Source organism: Bubalus kerabau, chromosome 6 (genome assembly GCF_029407905.1).
Source record: "Bubalus kerabau isolate K-KA32 ecotype Philippines breed swamp buffalo chromosome 6, PCC_UOA_SB_1v2, whole genome shotgun sequence".
In the NCBI taxonomy this organism is placed as follows: Eukaryota; Metazoa; Chordata; class Mammalia; order Artiodactyla; family Bovidae; genus Bubalus; species Bubalus kerabau.
In genome coordinates this window covers 27,410,282-27,432,191 of record NC_073629.1, presented here as the reverse complement: position 1 = coordinate 27,432,191, position 21,910 = coordinate 27,410,282, and the positions used below count along the sequence as shown (strand labels likewise).

The 21,910-nt window shown below is 46.9% G+C and overlaps 1 protein-coding gene across 1 annotated transcript; it reads left to right on the top strand.

The window, feature by feature from the left end:
• The first annotated feature begins 345 nt into the window (after window positions 1-345).
• On the top strand, window positions 346-14,556 carry CD2 (CD2 molecule). The gene is made up of 5 exons (XM_055586865.1): window positions 346-487; window positions 627-929; window positions 5,633-5,866; window positions 10,216-10,338; window positions 14,108-14,556. The coding sequence occupies exons 1-5, from the start codon at window positions 427-429 to the stop codon at window positions 14,401-14,403; spliced, it is 1,017 nt and encodes a 338-aa protein (XP_055442840.1). The 5' UTR covers window positions 346-426; the 3' UTR covers window positions 14,404-14,556.
• Window positions 14,557-21,910: the final 7,354 nt, after the last annotated feature.

Sequence of the window (21,910 nt, the reverse complement as noted above, 5' to 3'; positions counted from 1 at the left end):
TATGTATTTCAATAGTAATACTTTTTCATATATACTGCAGTAGAGGGCATAGAAGGCAGGCCATAAGGTTGAATCTGGCTCTTTGTTAACTAAAGGGTGATTCTGAGTGGCTTAGTCTGTTAGTTCCTCTTCTCTTTGACGAGCATAATAAAACCCACCCAAGGCTGCTGTGAGGATTAAAACATAATAAGAAGACACACTCACAAATATACCTGCTTTAGCAAAGAAGTACATCAGCCAGGTTGGTTTTCTGAATTGTATATGCTTATGTGTGAGTGTGTGTGTGTACGTCTGTTTTCTATGTTACCTAAAGAAGCAAAAAAGAGAGGCACGTGGTTAAGCTCACAGGGGGTGGATTCCACTGATGTTACTTGAGTTCCTTTTGCAAGAAGAACACAGAATCACAGAAGGAAACGATCCCCAAAGATGAACCTCGCATGTGAAATCTTAGCCAGCTTCCTTCTGATTTTCACTGTTCCCACCAAAGGTAAGTTGGTGTGAGGGTCTTCACTCTCACTGTTAGATGCTTCGTTGGAGACCCTAAACTGAGCATAGAAGTCAGAAAGGTCACAGCCCTGCTTTTCCTTGGTAGCGAGTCACCTCAGCCACTGTCTTGCTTTTTGTAGGTGAAGACCCTGAAAGCACTGTCGTCTGGGGTGCCCTGGATCATGACCTCAACCTGGACATTCCTGGTTTTCCAAGAAGTGATAAAGTGGCAGATATAAAATGGAACAGAAACAAAAACAAGATTGCACGAATAAAGAAAGATATGCCACTTCACAATGAAATGGACAAATATGATATGTTTACAAATGGAACTCTGAAAATTAAAACTCTGATGAGAAACGATAGTGGTCTCTATGAGGTAGAGATTTATGATTCAAATGGAGTAAACCTACTGAGCAAAAAATTTGATTTGAAGATTCAAGGTAAGTCTTTGACCCCTAAATTCCTCCATCTCAAAACGGGTGCTATTTAGCAAGCCAAAGAGTAGCATTTATGCAAGGTCCGCAGCCCAGACGTTGGTCTTGGGGAGCCCTAAGGGAAACCGAATGCATTCCTCCTGCCTCGATGCAAGCTCCAGTCTTGTGGGAGAGAGAGACGCCACAGCTAATAGACCCTCATGTCTGCACACTCCACCTCTCCAGAGGTGGTGGGGATGCTGATTTGAGTGAAGGATCTAGATTGACATGGCATTAATTAGGAGGAGGGGAATCAGTGGGCAGAAGGGGGAAAAGGTGACCATTTCAGGTGGATGATGAAGGATAAGCTATGAGGCTAGGAAGGGGAGGCTGATTGAAGGGCAGTGGGTCTTCTGTCCAGAGAGACAATTTCAAGCCCAGATGTCCTGAAGGAGTGTTGGTAAGGCAGGAAAGGGCTGGAAATAATGCATTAAAGGATGAATGGTTTCTAATCTGCTCAACATCAGCATGATCAAAGGTAGAAGGTGTTTTTACTGGTATCTGTAGAAAATACACAGGGTGTGGCTCCATATGTCTATGCGTTTACTGGGAGAGCAGTAGTAGCTATGGAAGATGAAAGATGGAAGACTAGGCAGGGAGCTGCTGCTTTAATCCAGGGGAAGCAGGAAGGGGCTGCTTGGTGAGTCTTAATTCAGGCTTCAGGTTGGAATCAGCTGAGGTACAGTAAAATTTACCAGTACTAAGTCGCATCCCAGATCAATTAAATCAGAGTTTCTTGGCTCAGAGCCTGGGCATTGTAGGCGCTAAACGCCCCAGGTGATTTTAAAGCACAGCTGAAGCTGATAACCAGTGGCCTAGACCAAAGGGTGCCTATAACATGCCTGAAGCTTGCTTACACTGAGGGTCATGTGTGGAAAAAGGATGAACAAAGTGGCTTGAGTTTGAGAGAGAGGGACGAGAAAGTAGAATTGAAATGACATTGAAGTTGCAAGTCCAGGGGTCACTTGGCAGGGCATAGATAACAATAGAAGAAGAAGCTGAACTTTGCTTGGAGAAGAAGATAGGAACCTGAGCCTGAACACAAGCCAGAGATTCAGTGAGCAAATAAGCATTTCTGTGCTTGACACAGGAAATGCTGCCAAAGGAAGGGCCCCCTCCTCCTACGTAAAGTCACCCTCCTGCCCTGCTCTTGAGCACGCGGATCTGGTAGCAGCCCCCACCCACAACAGTCACAGACATTGGCAGCCCCCCTGCAGATGACAACTTTCCACACCTAGTCCGGCACCAGAATACAGACTACAGCTCAGAAATGGGGTGAGATAGATGCAGCCAGAACGGGCCTCTGTTGTGGGCTCTGGGAACCACAGATGTCATAACTTTGGCCTGTTTCAAACTTGAGCTTCACATCATGTATCATTTAGTATTGCCTGGGTGATAATGGCTACCGGTGATGTGTGATGTGCTTTGCTACATGCTCTTACTTAAGGATCCCAACAATCCTGAGAGGTCTTTATTCCCTGATCAACTTTGAGGAAACAGGTAGTGGTCTGATGGGAGCAAAGTCAGGATCCAAACGCAAGGCTGGTTTTAGCAAGGATGGTGACATTCTGCCCTCACCCTGCCCCGACCCACCCCTACCCAATCAGCTTTATTGAGATATAACACACGTACCATAAAATTCACCCATTTAAAGTATATGATTCTATGGCTTGTAGTGTATTTACAGAGATGTACAACCAAACAGACAATCAATTTTAGAATGTTTTCACAACCTCAAAAATAAATTCTCACTCTTTTGCCAAAAGACAGAGATCTTTCCATGACACAACTTCCATCTTGTTGTGTGTGTATGTGTGTGTAAATGTTACAGAGCATGTCAATTTGTGATCCAGTCACCATTTCTTGCCACATGGCCTTGGGCAAATTCTCTATCTGCTCTGAGTCTGATTTTCATAATTATAACCCTATGGGGTATTCATGGGACAAGGCTTCAGGGCAACAGCTAACCGTACGTGCGTCAGGCCCCTGGGACACAGTACCTGTGTCCTCAGTGCTAGAGTTCTCTCTGTTCCTTCAAGCTTCTCTATTTCCAATCTTGGTACCCACAACTCCTTAACGAGGGGGCTGCTGCCATTAGCTGAGGAAGTCCCCTTAAAAACAGATGTTAGTGGAGAAGGAGGTCGTCCTAGCAACCTGGAAATCAGAGCGCGCTCATCTATGAGCTGTACCCTCACTAGATACAATCATGCCTCTTGTACGAAGCTGTCTTACAGAGAGCATATGTACAAAGATATGCTTTCAAGTGGCTGCACATTGTTGGGTAGTTTATGTCAGTGAAATACTGGAAAGGATCTTAAAGTCCCCAGCAGTTAGAAACTTACTGATTAAATCCGAATGCGTGCATGCTCAGTCACTCAGTCCTTTCCTACTCTATGATCCCATGGGCTGCTAGGCTCCTCTGTCCATGGGATTTTCCCAGCAAGAATACTGGAACAGGTTGCCATTTCCTTCTCCACGGGATCTTCTTGACCTGGAGATGGAGCTTGCGTCTCCTGCGTTGGCAGGCGGATTCTTAACCACTGAGCCACCAGGGAAGCCCTTAAAATCAACAATATATCATTTAAAAAGATGGTGGACATGTATATTTATTGGTGTTCATAAAGTAAAGAATTTCATAATAGATCAGTAAAGGGAAAAAGGCAGACTAAAAAATCATATGATCCAATTTTATTTTTTAGAACATTATATATGGCATGTGTGCATAGAAAATATTTGTTAGATGCATTGAAACATTGATAATTATTGACTGCATGATAGAATTGCAAGTGATTTTTAATCTTTTTGAAACTTTTTTGATATTTTATCAATTTTTACAGTGATGTGATTTACTTGTATTTTTTTTTTACTTGTATTTTTAATTGGAGGATAATTGCTTTACAATATTGTGTTGTTTTCAACTGTACAACAACATGTAGATTTATAAATAGAAAAAAAAAAGGAGTATTTCCATTTTGAAAACACAAACAAACTCCTCAACTCAACCCCTAGAGCATGCACTGACCCTGTCTTGGTGTACAGGGATGTTTTTCCATCCTCTTCATTCGGGGTCGCACTGAATCTCTGGATGGGAAAACACTTAATTTCTGCATACCTATATTCTGGGACAGAAATGAAATTTGGCGAGAAAGTTCATGGGGAAGATATGATTGTTTGGGAGTCAGGGAGGGAGGAAATCATTAAGAAAAAAAAAAAAGGTATCCATCTGCATGATGAATGGAAGGCTGCTGAGAGAGAAAGATGGCAACTCTGAGGAAAGAAAGGGAAGGCAGGGTGAGAAAAAGGGCAGAATCTGGTCACAGCTCACAAGTGGTGGAGTATGATTTGAACCTGGTCCAAATGACACCAAGGCCAGGGCTTTTTCTTTCGTGACACAGCCTTCGAATATTATCATGTCAGAAAAGGAAAGGCAGGGCGTGTGTGATCACAACAGCTACCACCAATATTGTCTGTGCTCAGCCGCTCAGTCGTGTCCAACTCTTTGCAACCCCATGGACTGAAGCCCAGCAGTCTCCTCTGTCCATGGAATTTTCCAGGCAAGAATACTAGAGTGGGGTGCCACTTCCTGCTCCAGGGGATCTTCCCTACCCAGGGTTCGAACCCCTGTCTCTTGTGCCTCCTGCATTGGCAGGTGGGTTCTTTACCACTGTGCCACCTGGGAAGCCTCACCACCAGTATTGCCAGAGCCCACCCATGTGCCAGGGCTTTGTCACCTGTCAGCCTTGCTGTGCAGGTGGGGAACGTCTTTCTTATCCTTATCTATGGGTGAGGACCAGTGAGGTGTGGGGAGTGGCCCAGCAGCTCTGGGAGGATGAAGAGGCTCTGTCTGTCCAGAGCTTGAACAGCACCACTGCTCCCAGGATCTGCCGGGGGAAGGAGGAGGGAGTTTCCATTTGTGACCAAGGCCCCAGGCTATACATGTACCAGTTTCTCAAGGGTCAGCTTCCCAGTTGCTCTTAAAGCATTTCTGCCAACCCTCCATCCCCAACAGACTACTGTGCCATGTGGGGATCGCGACATGGTAAACCTCTTAACTGTATGACTGAACTTGAATTTGGGAGGGTGAGCTCCTCTCCTGATTTGCCATTTATTAGTGGGTACCTTTGGACCATCCATTTAACCCTCCCAGACCCTTGGGCACTTCATCTATAAACAGGAAGAAAAACATCAGCCTCTCTGTTTGTTAGGATGAAATGATATCATATATGTGAAAGCATTTTAAGGTATAAAGAAAGAAAGTGAAGTCGCTCAGTCATGTCCAACTCTTTGCAACACCGTGGACTGTGGCCCACCAGGCTCCTCCATCCATGGAATTTTCTAGGCAAGAGTACTGGAGTGGGTTGCCATTTCCTTCTCTAGAAGATCTTCCCAACCCAGGGATCAAACCCAGGTCTCCCACATTGCAGGTAGACACTTGACCATCTGAGAATATGATGTATATTTTACTGATATATCTATAAATATCAGAAATAAATTTATTCTGAATGTGCTGTATAAATAACATAAAATAGAAATGATATTTTTAAAATTGCTAGGGATCTTTGAAATTGTTTCCTGGTCCCCAACTAACTCCATTTTCCCTCTCTAAATAGGTATATTTTTTACAATCAGTAAGTTGCCTGACTTAGGTTGGATCTTTCTTTTCTTTTCAGAGATGCTCTCAGGACCTGAAATTAACTGGATCTGTATCAACAGAACTGTGAGCTGCAAGGTAGAAAATGGAAGTGATCCTGAATTACAACTGTTTTTAAATGCGACCCGTGTCAGACAAGGTCGTCGGAAGCTCATCACCTTCACGTGGAACACCAAATGGAATAAAACATTCAAGTGCGAGGCGAGTAACCAGATTGATAAGAAAGTCAGCACAGAAATCGTCGTGTGTCCAGGTGCGTGGTGGGCACTGGTCAGGTGCCACAAGTTCATGTCACAGTCTAGTCTTTAAGGCCGAACAGGCAACGACTGCTCCAGGGCATGGGTGCTTGGCCTGGGAGGCCGCTGTGGCTGAGGATGAGAACTGAAAACATCCCTCTTTCCCCTGGAAATCTCCAAGGGAAGGCTTAGAGGAGAGAGCGGTAGTGTTCCCTGTTTACCCATCTTGGGATTCTTCTCACAGAGCATGGTCTAACCTCAGGAAATTAAAAAGGTGCTCTCCTAGGAGAAAGAATTGCTGAGTTGAAGAGATAAAAGGAGCTGAAATGGTTATCTCATATAGACGGCCCCTTGCCAGAGAGGCAAACTGACTTGCCCATGGTCTCTCAGTTAGTCAGGGACGATGACTGTGACCCCAGGGCAATGATGGAGAAGGGAGCAAGGAAGATTCCTTGCTGGAGGGGTGATGGTCAGCACCTCCTATCAGAGGCAGGAGCAGAAAGGCTCCTTCTAGAAACCCAGGAAGTGAAGGACTTGGAGAGAGGAAAAGCTTGAGGCCAGGGAGGACTATGAACCCAGGTGGGCAATGCTCTTACTGCCTCAAAGCAGACAGCTCAGCACGCAAAGTTCTGAAATTTCAAGAGTCTAAGTTCTTTCCTGCTCCCCAACTTGACATGACCCCCAAAAGTAATTTTTGAAAGATGGCCTGCTCTGGCCTGGGAGACTGGGGTCTGGACTTCTAGTTTCGGTCTGTCTAAATATATCGGGATGGCCTGGACAGAGTCCCTTCCTCTTTCTGGGCTTCAGCCTCCTGGGCCACAAAGAAGGTAAGCCCCGTGATCCCCAAGCATCTACTCATCTGATACTCCACGATTATCTTCCCAGTGCTGCCTGGTCAATCCCCTGAAAGGAAGCCGAGCGCGAAACAAAACAGGGATCTGGCCAGATTTCCTTAGTTTCTGTAGCAATTTTGGCTGGTCAGTGACCCTAGGAAGCAACCCTGAGCTGGTGTGAAGTCAGAAGTAAGACTTTAATATACACTTTGAATTAGTTATCAGTTGTGTAACAATCGACCCCGTATTTAGTGGCTTAAAACAGCAAACAGCGTTGAAGATAATAATCTCAAGTTTCTGTGAGACGTTGAATCTGGGACTGGCCTAGCTGATGGTTCTGGCTCAGAGTCATTCATGAAGCTATCATTAGGGTACCAGCAGGGGCTGCAGTCATGTCAGCCAGGTACAAGCTCTGCTGAGGGAGGAGCCACTTCCAAGTTTACTCACGTGCATTCGGCTGCCTCCCAGTATGGCAGCCCCTTCCCTCAGGGCAGCTTGAGAAACAGCAGCAGTAAGGGCCCAGCACAAAAGCCAGGCTCTTTGGTCTTTGTGTACTTGGTCTCAGGTCCCATCACTACTGCTGCGCTCTATTCATTCAGGAGCCACTCAGTAAGCCCGGCCCACATTTAATCAGAAGGGGTCACACACAGGTAGAAATCTCAGGAGGCAGGGCTCAATGGCGACCATCCTAGAGTCCACAAGTCACATGCTCAGACCAGCGTCACGTCACCTCCTATGAAATCTCTGACTCCCAGTCATCCCTCCCTGCCCCCCATCACTAAGGCACAGTGAGTGAGGTAGCCCCTCCTCAACTTCACAAGCTCTTATCCCCTTTCAGGATGCTCTTAATTAGAGTTGCCAGATTTAGCAAATTAAAAAAAAAAAAAAGTGTAAATATTTTTTTTGGTCACCCTGCATGGCATGCAGGATCTTAGTTCCCCAACCAGGAATCGACCCCACAACTCCTGCATTGGAAACACAGAGTCTTAACCACAGGATCAGCAGGGAAGTCCCTAAAAAGACAGTATAAGTGTGCTCCAAGTGTTGCAATGGGACACCCTTATACTAAATCATTATTCATTGTTTATTTCTAATTTAACTAGTCATCTCCTGTATTTTATCTGGTAATGCTACTCCATGTGTATTTTAACCAGATCCCAGCAGTATAAAAATGTGTGTGCATTAGGGATGGAGGAAGAGAGGAAGGGCTTTGAGGGGAGCTGGGGTTCGAAGACTGGAACCTTCCTGTCACCTCCCTGTGGTGCAGAGTTGGGGGAGCCAGGTGGGGGAAGGGGCACTAGAGAGATGGGAGGAATACCTAGGGCAAGCCTGGGGAGGACAAGGTTGCTCTTGAAGACCCTAAAGTGGATCTGGATGCATCACCCTAAAAGGCCAAGGCAGAGAGGAGCAATGACATGATTAACCACTTGGCTCAAAACAGATAAGCATGTACTTAAAATCAAAATAGTAGAAGGAGGGAGCCGGTTTAGATACGCAAAAGGACTCTACCACATGAATTCATGGGCATATCATCTCTGAGAGGGAGTGCAGAAAGGAGTGTGGCTGGATTTAGTGACTGAGGACATAGCTTTGCATGACAGCCATGTCTGAGACATGCTGGAACCTCCCCCACAGAAAGCACCCAGAGGCTGTGCTGGACAAATCTGTGAACAGACTGCGTAAGGCACACCTACATTCCCAAGTGTGCCCAGATAAGGGCACGCTTGTCCCGTCTGAAACCCTGAGGAGACAGGCTGGCAGCTGCATGGTTTAGCCCCGTGTTCCTCAACTGGTCCTAGGCTTGCCCTCAACCCCCCCAGGTCAGACCCTGGGAAGGCCTTGGCTGAGCCCAAGGTGGATTCTGATAGCCCTGGCCCTTCCTCCAAGCAGGCAGAACCTAAAGGGCCCTTCTGCCTTTCCCAGTCCAGTTTCACAGCAGGTTAGGATTATGCCTGCTTTTCTAATGGAAGCCCCTTCATCCACAGAGCCTAGAAAGTCTGTGTAACAGGCAAGCAAAGAATGGGTCAGAGAGAGAGACACTTAGGAAGAAAAGCAAGGATTAACAAACCACTGCAGTCTGAACACCTGTTTAGTTTGGTTTCTGAGCCTCTGGCTTGCTCCTGGGGCCCATCCTGGGCTTGACGGGTAACAGTATCTTCCCAAGAATGTTAGGCTGGAGAAGGGTTTCCTTGTGATGCTGGGCCGAGCTCTGTTCATTCTCAGGATGGACGAATCCCCTGAGCCCTGGCCCCAGCTGCTGACTCTGTGACTGCTATCGACTCACAAAGGGGCAGATGGCCCAGCATCCCTCTCAGGAAACAGCTCCCAGAAGTGCCAGTGCACGGAACTGTAGTCAGGGCAGGCTCCATCCTTGTGTGTAGTTTCACACTTTATAAAGCACTTTCACATCCATTATCTGATTGACTTCCAACAGCCACCTATAATGTAAATTCATTATCTCCATTTTTTCAAAGACAGGAAGAGGCTCAGAGAGGTGAAGTAACTGGCCAACGGTCACACAGCTCCTACCTAGAAAAGCCTGCACTCAAATCCATTTCTCTTACAGACTTTGTTATCCTCATTGCATTACAGCAGCTGAAGGTCTGTGAGTTGAAGATCGAGTTCACTGCTGCAGCTAACTCACTGTGTGTCTGAGTTTCTCTCACAAGCCAGGGAAAATCTGGGAGAGGGTGCTGGCTTTGAGGTTAATAGCACCCCACTCCAGTACTCTTGCCTGGAAAATGGCTGCAGTCCATGGGGTCACGAAGAGTCGGACATGACTGAGCGACTTCACTTTCACTTTGCACTTTCATGCATTGGAGAAGGAAATGGCAACCCACTCCATTGTTCTTGCCTGGAGAATCCCAGGGACAGGAGAGCCTGATGGGCTGCCGTCTATGGGGTTGCACAGAGTCGGACACGACGGAAGTGACTTAGCAGCAGCAGCAGCAGCAGCAGCAGCAGCAGCAGCTGGGCACATGAAACATGGATCCTGTCTTTGGAAAGTGCCTTGTCATGAGAGTGAGGAAAAAGCAATCATGATGTAGGAGGACAACCAGAGATGAAGCTGGATAAACAGTGCAGAAACATGAAGATGAGGGGCTGCTTAAAGGAACCACTCAGGAATGGATGCTGTGTGACCTCAGGCAACTCATCTTTCCTCTCTGGGTCTTGTGAGTAAAACCAGAGATTACACTAGATTTTCTCTAACCTCGTTCTCAGATCTAAACTTCTGTGACGTCCTCCTTGAGAGGGGACAGAGCCTTGGCTCACGAAGAATCAGGCATTTCTGGTCCAGAAGAACAGCTCTCAAAGGAGCCTTGTGAGAGGGCTTATTGTGAACCCTGCACTCCTTGAGGTATTGACCTTGTTCACCAGCCTCCATGAGCTTAGCCTCCGTAAGGCTGAGAAGTCCCATCAAACTCTTTCATCCTTAAGATGGGAGGCAGGAGTCCTCGAGTCCTTGGCCAGAGCAATGAAATGGCCCCTCTTCCCAGGACCTCCCATCCATGCCGCATCTGTTCCTCTTGCAGATGAAGGTCTGGATTTGTACCTCATCATTGGCATTTGTGTAGGAGGCACCGTCTTCCTCATCTTCGTGGCACTACTCATTTTCTACATCAGCAGGAGGAAAAAACAGAGCCGCAGGAGAGATGGTAAGCTCCCCCTTCTTCTGTCCCACCGCAGGCCCAGGTGAAATCCCCGTGGAAACAGCTCATGGGGCTGGCACCCAGAGTCTGGAAAGAAAAAACTGGAGATGGGTAGTTTCAGAATGTCAGGGCCTTCACCGGCGGTTACAGTTTGTTCCATTTTGTGGTTAGCTTGAATTTTGAAAAACAGATTCTCAGTGGTGACAATGGGGGAGATTTGAGAAGCTCAGTCCAGGTTGGCCTCACTGGAATCCACCACCCGAAGCTGACTCGGTGCAAAGCTGGGTGGACATGCTTTGAATGAGACATGTGTATCTATGTGGATAGAAAGATTAGCTTCAAAACACCATTTCTGTGAACCAACATCTTGTCTTCTCCTGAGGAGGGTGGCCAAGGTGGGTTCAGGACCAGTCTCCTAGGATCACAGGTAAAATTTCAGCACACTGGGGACTCACAGGAGCACATTTGTTCTAAAACTGGGTGTTTCTATTCCCTTTCCAATTCACTGTTCCAAGAGTGTCAGGGCTGTGAGTGTTTCTTCCTTGAACCAGTCCTTACAACCCACTAAGAATGAAAATGTTATGCTCGTGAGGAGCTGGCTCAAGGAGCATCCAGGCCACCCAAAGCAGTGTGTTCAGAAAATGATGTTTCTGTGGACACTGGGATGAGGGTGTTAGGGAGCGATGCTACATGTGGGTCCAGCAAGGGGTGTCCAGTCATCAGCAGGACGTGAGGCCAGGTGGATGGGTCCTCAGGTTCTCATAAGCTCACATTCACAGCAGGACTGGTCCCGCCATGTGGGGTCTCTCCCTGGAGTGGGCCTGGCACTCCCAGGCCAGCTGCCTCTGCAACCGCCCAAAGACCTAGCCTGCACCTCCCCAGGCAGTGGTGGCCTTGGGCCACCTTTGGATTTATCTTCCTTACTTTAGACGTCTTTCCTCAGGCCTCCCTCTGGCCACTGCTCCAGCATGGCCCCAAGCTCCCACCTCCCTCTCTCCTGCACCCACCACCCCCGTGGGTTAGTCCCATAAGCACACACGGTTTCCTTGGCCTTACTCAGGCAGTTTTCCATCCCCATTCCCCCTGCAAAGGCTCCTTCCCCACTGCTTAAGAGTCAAAGATCCCATGCTTGGACCTCACATGCCACCCGGTGGCAAAACAACTGCTCTCTCATGAGGCTGAAATGACCAACATGATGATCAACTCACGTTGACAAAGCAGTTGGCTGTGCCAGACCCTAATCTGTAATATGATGCTTTTTAAAAATGTATTTATTTTTAATTGGGGGTTAATTGCTTTACAGTATTGTGTTGGCTTCTGCCATATATCAACATGAATCAGCCATAGATTTACCCATGTCCCATCCCTCTTGAACCTCCCTCCCTATTTTGATGCTTTATATTCACTATCTCATCCAACTTTCTTCATGATCATATGAGACAGATTATATTCATTCAGGTGAAGTTTAAGTTCAGTGAGGTTAAATGCTTTGTCCCAAATTCTGTGGCCAGTAGGCTGAGTTAGGACAAGGGTAAGGTGAACAAGGATCCCCGGGTACAAAAGTTGAGGAGACCTCCACCCCCAGGGTTGACCCTGCCTTTGCACAGCCCCAGGCGTTAGGGCCTCCTTTGGTTTTGTGCCCTGGGTGGCTGTTTGCTTCATCTAGTCCAGGCCTAGTGCTGAGCAACCAGGAGATGCAGTGAGAGAGGAGCACACTGAGGCTGGAGGGATTCCATGCAGGCGTGGAGCAATGTGGGCTGTGGCTGGAGTGTGGGCATGGGTGTGCTGGGGCCCACAGTCCTGCTCTGACTGTGGGCTGCACAGAGCTCTGATGACTTGCCTTGTCTGTCCAAGCCAACCAGAGGCATCAGCCCCTTGGCCATACCCCTCTCTTCCTCCCAGAACTCATGGGGCTCTTTGTCTGCATCTCTCTAGTGGCCCTGGGCCCTTACCAGAGACTGACATAGTGATTTGCAGTCCTGGTTTGTGCTGCTTGTTGACTTTAGGCTATCTAAGAGAGTGCTTGTGTCTGAGCCATCACAGGCACTTAGCAATGGTAACTAATACCCGGAAGATAGGGAATAAGTGTTCTAAAAACAAATGAACAAAACAGCGGGTGACCAGACTAGCAGTAAGCAAATGGCCAGCTCCAGCTTGCAGTCCAAGGATGGAAAAAGGCTTTCCCACGGCCCCATAGCTGGGACCTGGGGTTGGGGCTCAAAGTCCTCTGCATGGCCTCATGGCACCACCTCTGCCTCCTGAAGGCACCAAAGATGGCACAGAAGATATATTTTTCCCTTTCTGTGCATTTCACTTTTTGTGCTCATAGCACAGCAGCAGCTCCTCACCAAAACCCCAGCATTTGGCTTTGAGTCTTCATGTTCAGAGTCACCCACTCCCTGGATTTCCAGCAGTCAGAGGAGGGTGCTCGGGCTTTCCTGATGGCTCAGCTAGTAAAGAATCTGCCTGCAATGCAGGAGACCTGGGTTTGATCCCTGGGTTGGGAAGATCCCCTGGAGGAGGGAACGGCTATCCACTGCAGTATTCTGGACAGAAGAATTTCATGGGCTGTATAGTCCGTGGTGTCACAAAGAGTCAGACACGACTAGCAACTTTCACTTCACTTGTCACCTGAAGTCACAGGGTGGTGCTCAGAGAGGGCACGTGTTTCCTAACATACACCCCTGTACTGATGTGAGCAGCCATCCGCCCCGGGGAGGGATCCTCTTTCTAGCTTTCTAGAGAACACTGTGAGCATGACTTTGGGCACAGGGAAGGAAATACCTAACTTGTAGCCCAAAGGGGGCCAGAGGGGCCACCGGGGCCCTCCAAGCCTATGGCACCTGAGCATCCTCAGATTTCCTGTGTGACTTTAAAACAGCAAAGGAAAATTACATTTCTCTGAGTCGTAGGCCTGTCTTCACGGATTGCCATCACAGAAAGCAGAAAATCCCAGAGAGGTGAGTGACCAGAGGAGGAATTTTTCTTCCAAGTCCAAGAGCATAGGGCTGGCTTATGAATTTCTGAGAAACTAATATGTTTCTAAGGACTAAACAGCCCCTTGCATATATCCCAACCCCTCGCCAGGATGTGGGTGAATTACAGAAGTGGGTGAAAGGTAGATCTCAGAGACCCATCTGAAGGCAGGTGGTTACTAACATCCTTTCTGACTGTGTGTTAGTTGCTCAGTCGTGTCCGGCTCTTTGTGTCCCCATGGACTGCGGCCTGCCAGGCTCCTCTGTCTGTGGGATTCTCTAGGCAGGAATGCTGGAGTGGGTTGCCATATCCTTCTCCAGGGGAGCTTCCTGACCCAGGGATCGAACCCAGGTCTCCCACACTACAGGAAGATTCTTTACCGTCTGAGCCACCAGGGAAGCCCCTCTCTGACTGCTACAGATCCTATTATAAGGGCTCTGACCCTGAGTGGTGCTACGGTGTGATGCCTGGGGTGACTTTGAGGCAGGGCTGGGGTCTGAGTGCCCTCTCTGCCCTCCGGAGATCCAGGCATCAAGTTCTCCAGCGGATTCCTTGCCTCTGACTCCCTGAGTTCTCTGAAGCCCTGGGCTGTCCCTCTATCTTGCTGGTGGGCCTTTCTGTCCTCCCCCTCAAGACCTGGAATCTCTGGCGAGGAGAGGTGGCTTCTGCCTTCTCATCGTATCCTCCCCAGAGCAGCTAGCATGCTGCGGTGTACACAGGAGGTGCACTCGGTATTGTTATGCCCATCCTGATTTTTGCCAAGAGAACTCTTCAGAGAACTCTTCTTTGATCCTTGCAGATGAGGAGCTGGAGATAAAAACACAGAGAGCGATCCTTGAGGAAAGAGGCCGAAAGCCTCAACAGACTCCAGTCTCAACTCCTGCAAATCCAGGCATGTCCCAAACTCCTCCAGTACCTGGCCATCGTTCTCAGCCCCCGACTCATCGTCCACGGGCTCTTGGCCCCCGTGTCCAGCCCCAGCAGAAGAGGCTTCCTCCGACACCAGGCACACAAGTTCAGCAGCAAAAAGGCCCTCCCCTCCCCAAGCCTCGCGTTCAAACGAAACCTCCCTGTGATGCCGAAGAAAACTCCTAACTCTGCCGCAGCTGTCCTCTTCCTCTCATCAAAAGAGATGAAAACCCGTCCTTTCCCATAAAAGGCACTGTGGAATTTCTCCACTCCGGGCGTGCACGCCCACACCTCCATCCTCCAGCAAGGCTGCTCTCCAAGCAGACCACGATCGCCTCCCCAGCCCGTGAGCCACAACCACGTGAGTCGGAGTCTGTGACTTCTAACGCAGCCACGCTGCCTGACGTCTGCAGTCTCTGGCCCCCTTCCCCAATCACCCCTTCTCCAGGAAGGGAAAAAACAATAAAAGTGCGCACACGAGTACTGGGTGATAGAGCACAGATTCCCTCTCAGAGCACGTGCCCATGTCAGATGTCAAGCAGTCACTGTGGCCGTGTCTTGTACAAGCAGCTTCCTGTTTGAGACGCTCTTGGTTTTCTTATGTGCCTGGTGGACACTTGCCCACTGTATTGGGAGTACCAGTGAAATAAAAGCCTTGACTTGACCCCAGGTGTCATCTAGTGCTGAATGGGAAAGAGGCTATTTGGTGCGGTATGAGAGCGCCACCAAATTTGGCCATCCCATTTCAACCAGTTCCCCTTCATCCCCCACCAGAACAACTGACATCCACTCCCCAGGTTCCAGGTGCAAAGCTGGACCCACGGCCTATTGGTAGATTTGTATAAGGAATTGAAATCTCTATGCACAAACTTCAATAAGAAGCACCAGAAAACATAACCTCATTTGCAGTTTTACTTCCTTGGTTCTTCAGACAGTTTCATGGTGAAGCATCCTTGAAAAGAGGGGGATCCATAAAGACTGGAGGTTCCACGAGCCTGTCAGGCAACATGCAAAAGGAGCAGGCTGAGACACAACTCGGTGGAAGCAAACCCCAGGTCTTAAATAACCATGATTAAAAGGTCAGGCCCCACCCTCAGCTGGCAGTCATGCTAGTTGCACTTTGAGGGAAGTGGGGGAGAAAGAAAAAGAAAAAAGCAGTTTACAGTTAAGGTTCTAAAGCAATAGATGGTGAGAAGGCACCTGGTTGCAATGTTGGCACCGTGCTGTTTGCGGTCCCCTCCGCCCGCCTTCTCCCAGCCTCTTAGACTTGTTAAACCCTGTCAAGCTCTGGCAGGAAGCTCTGAGGTCTAAACCACAAAGTCTCTGTACATTCAGGACTTCCTGTGAGAGCTCGCAGAGGGTTGAGCTGCTCTTTTCTCTGAACCAGGGCTTCTATTGTTTTAACACCCAGAGTTAGTTATTAAGAATAATGATGAATGAAAGCCCATTGCCTCCTGAAATTCTAACATGGAGTCTAGTCAAGTGACAGTCATCATGAGATCTACTAGGAAGAGAAAGGAAGAGAAAGAGAAAGGCCCCCCCACTTTCTCCTTCCTCGTTGCAGTCCTGTGCCATTCCATCAGCCATCCTGCCAGAATAACTCCTAACCCATTCCCTTCCTGAAGCCCTCCCCGGCCTTTCCAGCCCTGCGCTCTGCCTTTTTTCCACAATCTGTGGCATACATATGATACAGTGCCTATAACTATTCAATCTCTACATCACTTACTCATTCAACAAACATTTATTGAACTTGTACTACCTACCAGGCTCTGTGCTAAGTGCTAGAAACACAGAGGCATGCACATCTTTGCTTTCAAGGTGCTCAGGTTGGGGGAGGGGTGGACTAATTACAGGATAAATGTAACCGTGTGATAAGTCTAGGTTAGAGGCCAATACAGGAGCCCAGAGGAAGGACTTGGAATCTGGATTGGTTGGCAGGACTGGGGGACCCAGAAGGCTTCCCGGAGGAGGTGGCCTTTGAATTGAGTTGTAATAGTGTTCTTGCCTGGAGAATCCCAGGGACAGGGGAGCCTGGTGGGCTGCCGTCTGTGGGGTCGCACAGAGTCGGACACGACTGAAGTGACTTAGCAGCAGCACCCTGTAGAGGGAGCAGCAGGGGCAATGCCCACGCTGACTATCTGTTGAGGTGAATGTTATTCCTTTATCTACTACTGTGTTTCATCAGTTTGAAGACACTATTGATTTTAACTGGCGCCATTATTTACAGACCATTTGAAAGAAAAAGCACTCTCAATTGCACTTTAACAAATGCTAAGATACAATCAATTTATAGTTTCAACCCTATTCCTGAGGTGTTAAAATGTGAAAAAAAATGTGTTTAGAATTAATGAAATGCATAGTTAAAAAGCCTCCTGAGGACTTTGGCCATTTCTCAGCATTGCCCCTACCACTTTACTGAAAATTTCACTGGCCAGTTGATTCAGTGGGTGAGTACAGTCTTGAAAGAAAAAGAAACAAACATCTGTAGCATCTATTGGGTTGGCCAACAAGTTTAGGTTTTTCCATAATGAAAAACCCAAACAAACCTGCTGGCCAACTCAATACATATGTAAAATACACTTCCTGGCCTGCTGGAATCTCCGCCATGAGGCAGAAAACACTGGCCTTGCTTGAAATTTGTGCTGATGTTGTGTGACCTCCCACTGACCTTGTCCCGGAGTGTGGACTTTCTGAGATGTGGTTGGGCCAGCTACAGAATAGCTTGTGAAGCCTGTGGGGAAAAAAAAATGATGATTCAGTAGCTTAGGTTGGGGCCCAAGCCTCTGTTTTTAACAATAACAATTCTAAGGGGTTTTCAAGTAGGGAACCACTGGTCTCCTGGTCCTGTGACTGGTCAAACCTGAGGACTTGATAGATAATACAGCACTGTAAGAAAAACAACAGCCCAGTTAAACAATCCCCCGTAGATAACATCTACTGCAAGGAATGAAGCCTGGTTGAAAGACATATTTAAGTAATTGGAGACACTGGAACACTCTAGAGTGTCACATGAAGGAAAATTCCAGTCTTTTTTGATAGATTCCCTGCTCTTCCTAAAAGCAGTCTGATACCAGCCGCTGGGTCAGCCTAGCTCAAGGGGACCTTGGCTGTGGACTGGCAATTTCATCTCAGTCTTTCCTATGCAGTCTCTAGTGTGGAACTCAGCTGTGCTGGCTGGGCTGCAGCCACATGGTTCCTCAAGCTCACCGACGTGTCTCCCACGACAGGGCTATTGCACATGCTGACCCCACTGTCCACACTCCTCACCTGGCCTTTCATCTATCCACACTCTTCTCTCAGGACTCACATTGAGGGTCACGAAAGAGACCTTTCCTGAAGTCTGCTGTGACATGAACCTGATGAGACCATTTCATCTCTGTGTCTCACTCTGTGGTCCTCCAGGTCAAAGGAGGGGGAGGCCTACAGGTATTGCAGCCAAAAGGTTTTGACTCTCTCTCACTGGCTTTGCGAGCTTGAGCTATTTACTCAGCCTCTTTGAATATTGGTTTCTTTATCTCTAAAATGGAGATAACACCTCTCAGGGTTGAAATGAGGATTAACTAGAAGTAATATGTGTAAATGTGACTGGCATGTCCTGTGTACAGAAGAAATCTAATAACTGTGAGCTTTCTTTCTGGCTTGATATCTGAGAATGAATACACTGGATAGCAGATATAAATGGCCCAGTTATTAGAAAGAGACACAGCCCATTTTGAATTAATAAATAAGCACCTGTAAGGTGACTTGGGCTTCCCTGGTGACTCAGTGGTAAAGAATCTGCCTGCCAATGCAGGAGATGCAGGATACATTGATTTGGTCTCTGGGTTGGGAAGACCCTTTGAAAGAGGAAATGGCAACCCATTCTAGTGTCCTGCCTGGGAAATCCCATGAGCAGAGGAGCCTGGCTGTCTTTGGTCCATGGCATCACAAAGAGACTGAACAACAACGAGGTGACTTAGTGTGCTGTGAGTGTGATTCACCTGAGTGAGTTTTGTAATATCTGGCCACCTAAGACAAACAGATAAAATTCTATTCAGTTCAGTTCAGTTCAGTCGCTCAGTCGTGTCCGACACTTTGCGACCCCATGAATCGCAGCATGCCAGGCCTCCCTGTCCATCACCAACTCCCGGAGTTCACTACCAGACATATTAAAAGTGAAAGAACATGATCTCTGAGACTGCCCCACAAAGCCAAGTTTGAGCCACCAGCCACCTGCCACTTTGCTGGCTGCCCTGATGCAGGGCCACCCTGATGACACATCTGGACACCACGCCACAGATGGTTTAAAACCACAAAATGTGGTTTATTCACAGCAACACAGAGCAGGGGTTGGGGAGGCAGGGGGCAGCCCTGTTGTTTCTGATAGCCTACCTCTGATAAGGTCTGAGATCTCCCCAGGGGTCCGAGCTGGCATCAGAAAGAGGCTTACAGCAAATGCTGGCAGAGGGCAATCGATTTCATGAATTGTATCGAACAATCAAGCAGTCCCAGAGGTCCCAAATGAACTGTGACAGCAGAACCCAGCCAATGGACTGGGGAGGTAAAATCTGGATTGTAGGGTGCATGTATGCTAAATTGTGTCCGACCCTTTGCGACCCTATGGCCCATAGCCCACCAGGTTCCTCTGTCCATGGAATTCTCCAGGCAAAAATACTGGCGTGGGTTACCATGCTCTCCTCCAGGGGATCTTCCTGACTCAGGGATTGAACCCGTGTCTCTTCCATCTCCTGAATTGGCAAGTGGGTTCTTTACCACTAGTGCCCACCTGGGAGCTGCCTTCAAGGTGAGAACAGGGAAGGAGTGATGGCAAGGCTGTGCAGTTTCTAGTCAAGGGTAACAGCTTAACTCATGTGTTAGCCTTTACTCTCTTCTGAAACCCAACAAAAATAACATTAAGCTTAAAAAAAGAAAAGACATCAACCACAAGGACAAAGAGAAGGAAGAAAACGTAGCATAATTAAAAACAGAGAGATCAAAGACAACATTTCTGCTAAATGTTGCCACCAGGCTCTTCCCCAACCTAGTTTGCAGAAATCAGACAGAGTATTCATGATATTTTCAGGCAGAATATTGGAAAAGATTCATCACATCAAAAAGAATCTTATCAAATAACCTTACTGAAAAAGATCTAATGATGCTGACGTCCAGAGTTTCCCAATAAAACCACCCAGCTAAGTGGACCCAGAGTAAAGTTTGCAGTCATTAAGCACCTTCTACTCAAAGAGATTTTGGTCTTTACTCTTCCTTCATCTCCAATTACAGTCACACTAGGGATTAGGGTTTCAACATATAAATTTTGGTGGATATAAGTAGTCCATAACAATGCTGAAGTGCTGTCTAATGTTCCTAAGGGCCAGAAGGCTCTATGTGTCCTATGGAGAAAGACCCATGTGTTACATAAGCCTCACTACAGCATGAGTTACGGTGCTGTTGGCCATGAGTTCAGCGCTAATGTGGCAACCATGTATTCTAAATTAGGTGTCTTTGAACAGAGACACACATAAAATAAAGTTATGTATTGATCACTGGATAAAAATGTTGTGACCAGAGGCTCACAGGAACTGTACTTCCCCCGGAAGCAGAGGTTCAGGATTTGCTAAGTCAGTGTTCGTAGTGGCTTTAATAGAACACAACACTGTGAATAATGATTGACTGCATATATGTTTCTTTTTCCCTCTTGCACTGCCTTCAGATTCACTCCCCTCACTCTCTCTGCCATCACCAGGCTGACAGGACTGTTGCCCATGATCGCTGTGGTGATGAGGCACCCCAGGCAGGGCCAGGAGAGCACAGATGGTTTACAAATTCCCCTGACCTACCCCTTTCTCCCCCAGGCTGTGGACATATATCCCCTCGGGTCCCCTTGCTCACACTCCTGCTCACAAAGAGCCTTTGGTCTTCTCAGAGGGTTCTGTTTTATGTGAGTTTTTCCTATCCATGTTTTTTTCCCTCCAATAGATTTGTAGTTTGCCAAGAGTTAATTTTGGAGGACGGGACCATCAGCACGAGCTGGTTCATTGGCTTGTCAGAAATACAATCAGGGAGGATAGTAGTAACATGATGTAAGAACAACCAAGTGGAAATATCAAATTTGAAAAATACAGGAGTTGAAACAAAAGACATAATAGTTGGGATAAGTAACAAGATAGATACAGTGAAAGAATAAATTAAGAAGCTGTAAAGTAAATATAAAGAGATTTTAAAAAATAAGAGAAATATTTAAGAGATTTGAGGGATAAAATACCAACAGTCAGATAAAAGGTATCTCACAAGAGGAAAAACAAAAACAAAAACAAAGGGGAGAAAATGAAGACTATGATATGGAGCCAAACAGAAAACATAGTAACCCTCCAAATTAGCTGCGTTACTCTGGAGTAGTGAAGACTAAGAGAAAATTCTGAAGTGTTTCCAGAGACAGAAAGCAGCACACATACAAAGAAACAAGCATCGGATTTACTTTATACCTCTCAGTAGCAACAGGATGTGAGAAGATAAAAAAGCAATGCTATTTTTAAAATGTTGTACATAGAATTTTATATTCAGCCAAATTGACATTGAAATGTGAGGATGTAAAAGAAAATATTCTGGATATAACAAATATATTTTCTGACATACAAAACCTCAGAAACTATGCTATACATAGACTCATTTTGAAAAACCGCTAGAGGAGATATTCAAAAAAGAGGAAATAAACCCGGCAGATACTGTGGAGAAATGTGGAGTTAGGGTGATCAAGGAGCCTAGCAAAACTGTTGAGCCAAAAAAAAAAAAGTGAGGGTTAAAGAAAAAAAGCAAAGGAAAAACGATGTTCATAAGAATCCAGAAGTAAAATCTGACCTAGGCTACATTAGTTTGGTGTGTGTGTGTGTGTGCTGTTTCCTCTGCTGTTGTGTGTATTGTGGGTGAGATGGGGGAGCAGAGTCCAAACAGGTGAGACAGCATGTTAAATTACCTTCCTTGTCAGAGAGAGGAAATAGACATTGACATTCAATGAGTCAGGAAGAATAAATAAACAAATATGTATCTCAAGGTAAGGGCAACCTCTGTACGAACAAAAACTAAACATGTTCTTTTAAGCCAGCAGAAGAAAATCACATCCACTCAATAAACAGTAAAGAAGGTTAAAACAGGGAAAAAAAATATATCAGTAATGGAAACTAGAAAATAAGAAGGCAGAAACAAGTCCTAATATAGAGATTATAATAAATGTACATGAATTAAGCTCACAAATCAAAAGACATCAAATGTCAAATTGGACATTTTAAAAGATCCAACAGTGTATTATCTACAGAGGAGACATTTACAACAAAAGAATATAGAAAGGCTGAATAGAAAAAGATACCAAGCAAAAATAAGTAAATAAACACATATCAAGCTAAAAAGATGAGACTGCTGCTGTTGCTGCTAAGTCGCTTCAGTCGTGTCTGACTCTGTGAGACCTCATAGACGGCAGCCCACCAGGCTCCCCTGTCCCTGGGATTCTCCAGGCAAGAACACTGGAGTGGGTTGCCATTTCCTTCTCCAATGCACAAAAGTGAAAAGTGAAAGTGAAGTTCCTCAGCCGTGTTTGATTCTTCGAGACCCCATGAACTGTAGCCCACCAGGCTCCTCCGTCCACGGGACTTTCCAGGCAAGAATACTGGAGTGGGTTGCCATTGCCTTCTCCAAAAGACGAGACAGGAGTCTTAAAACT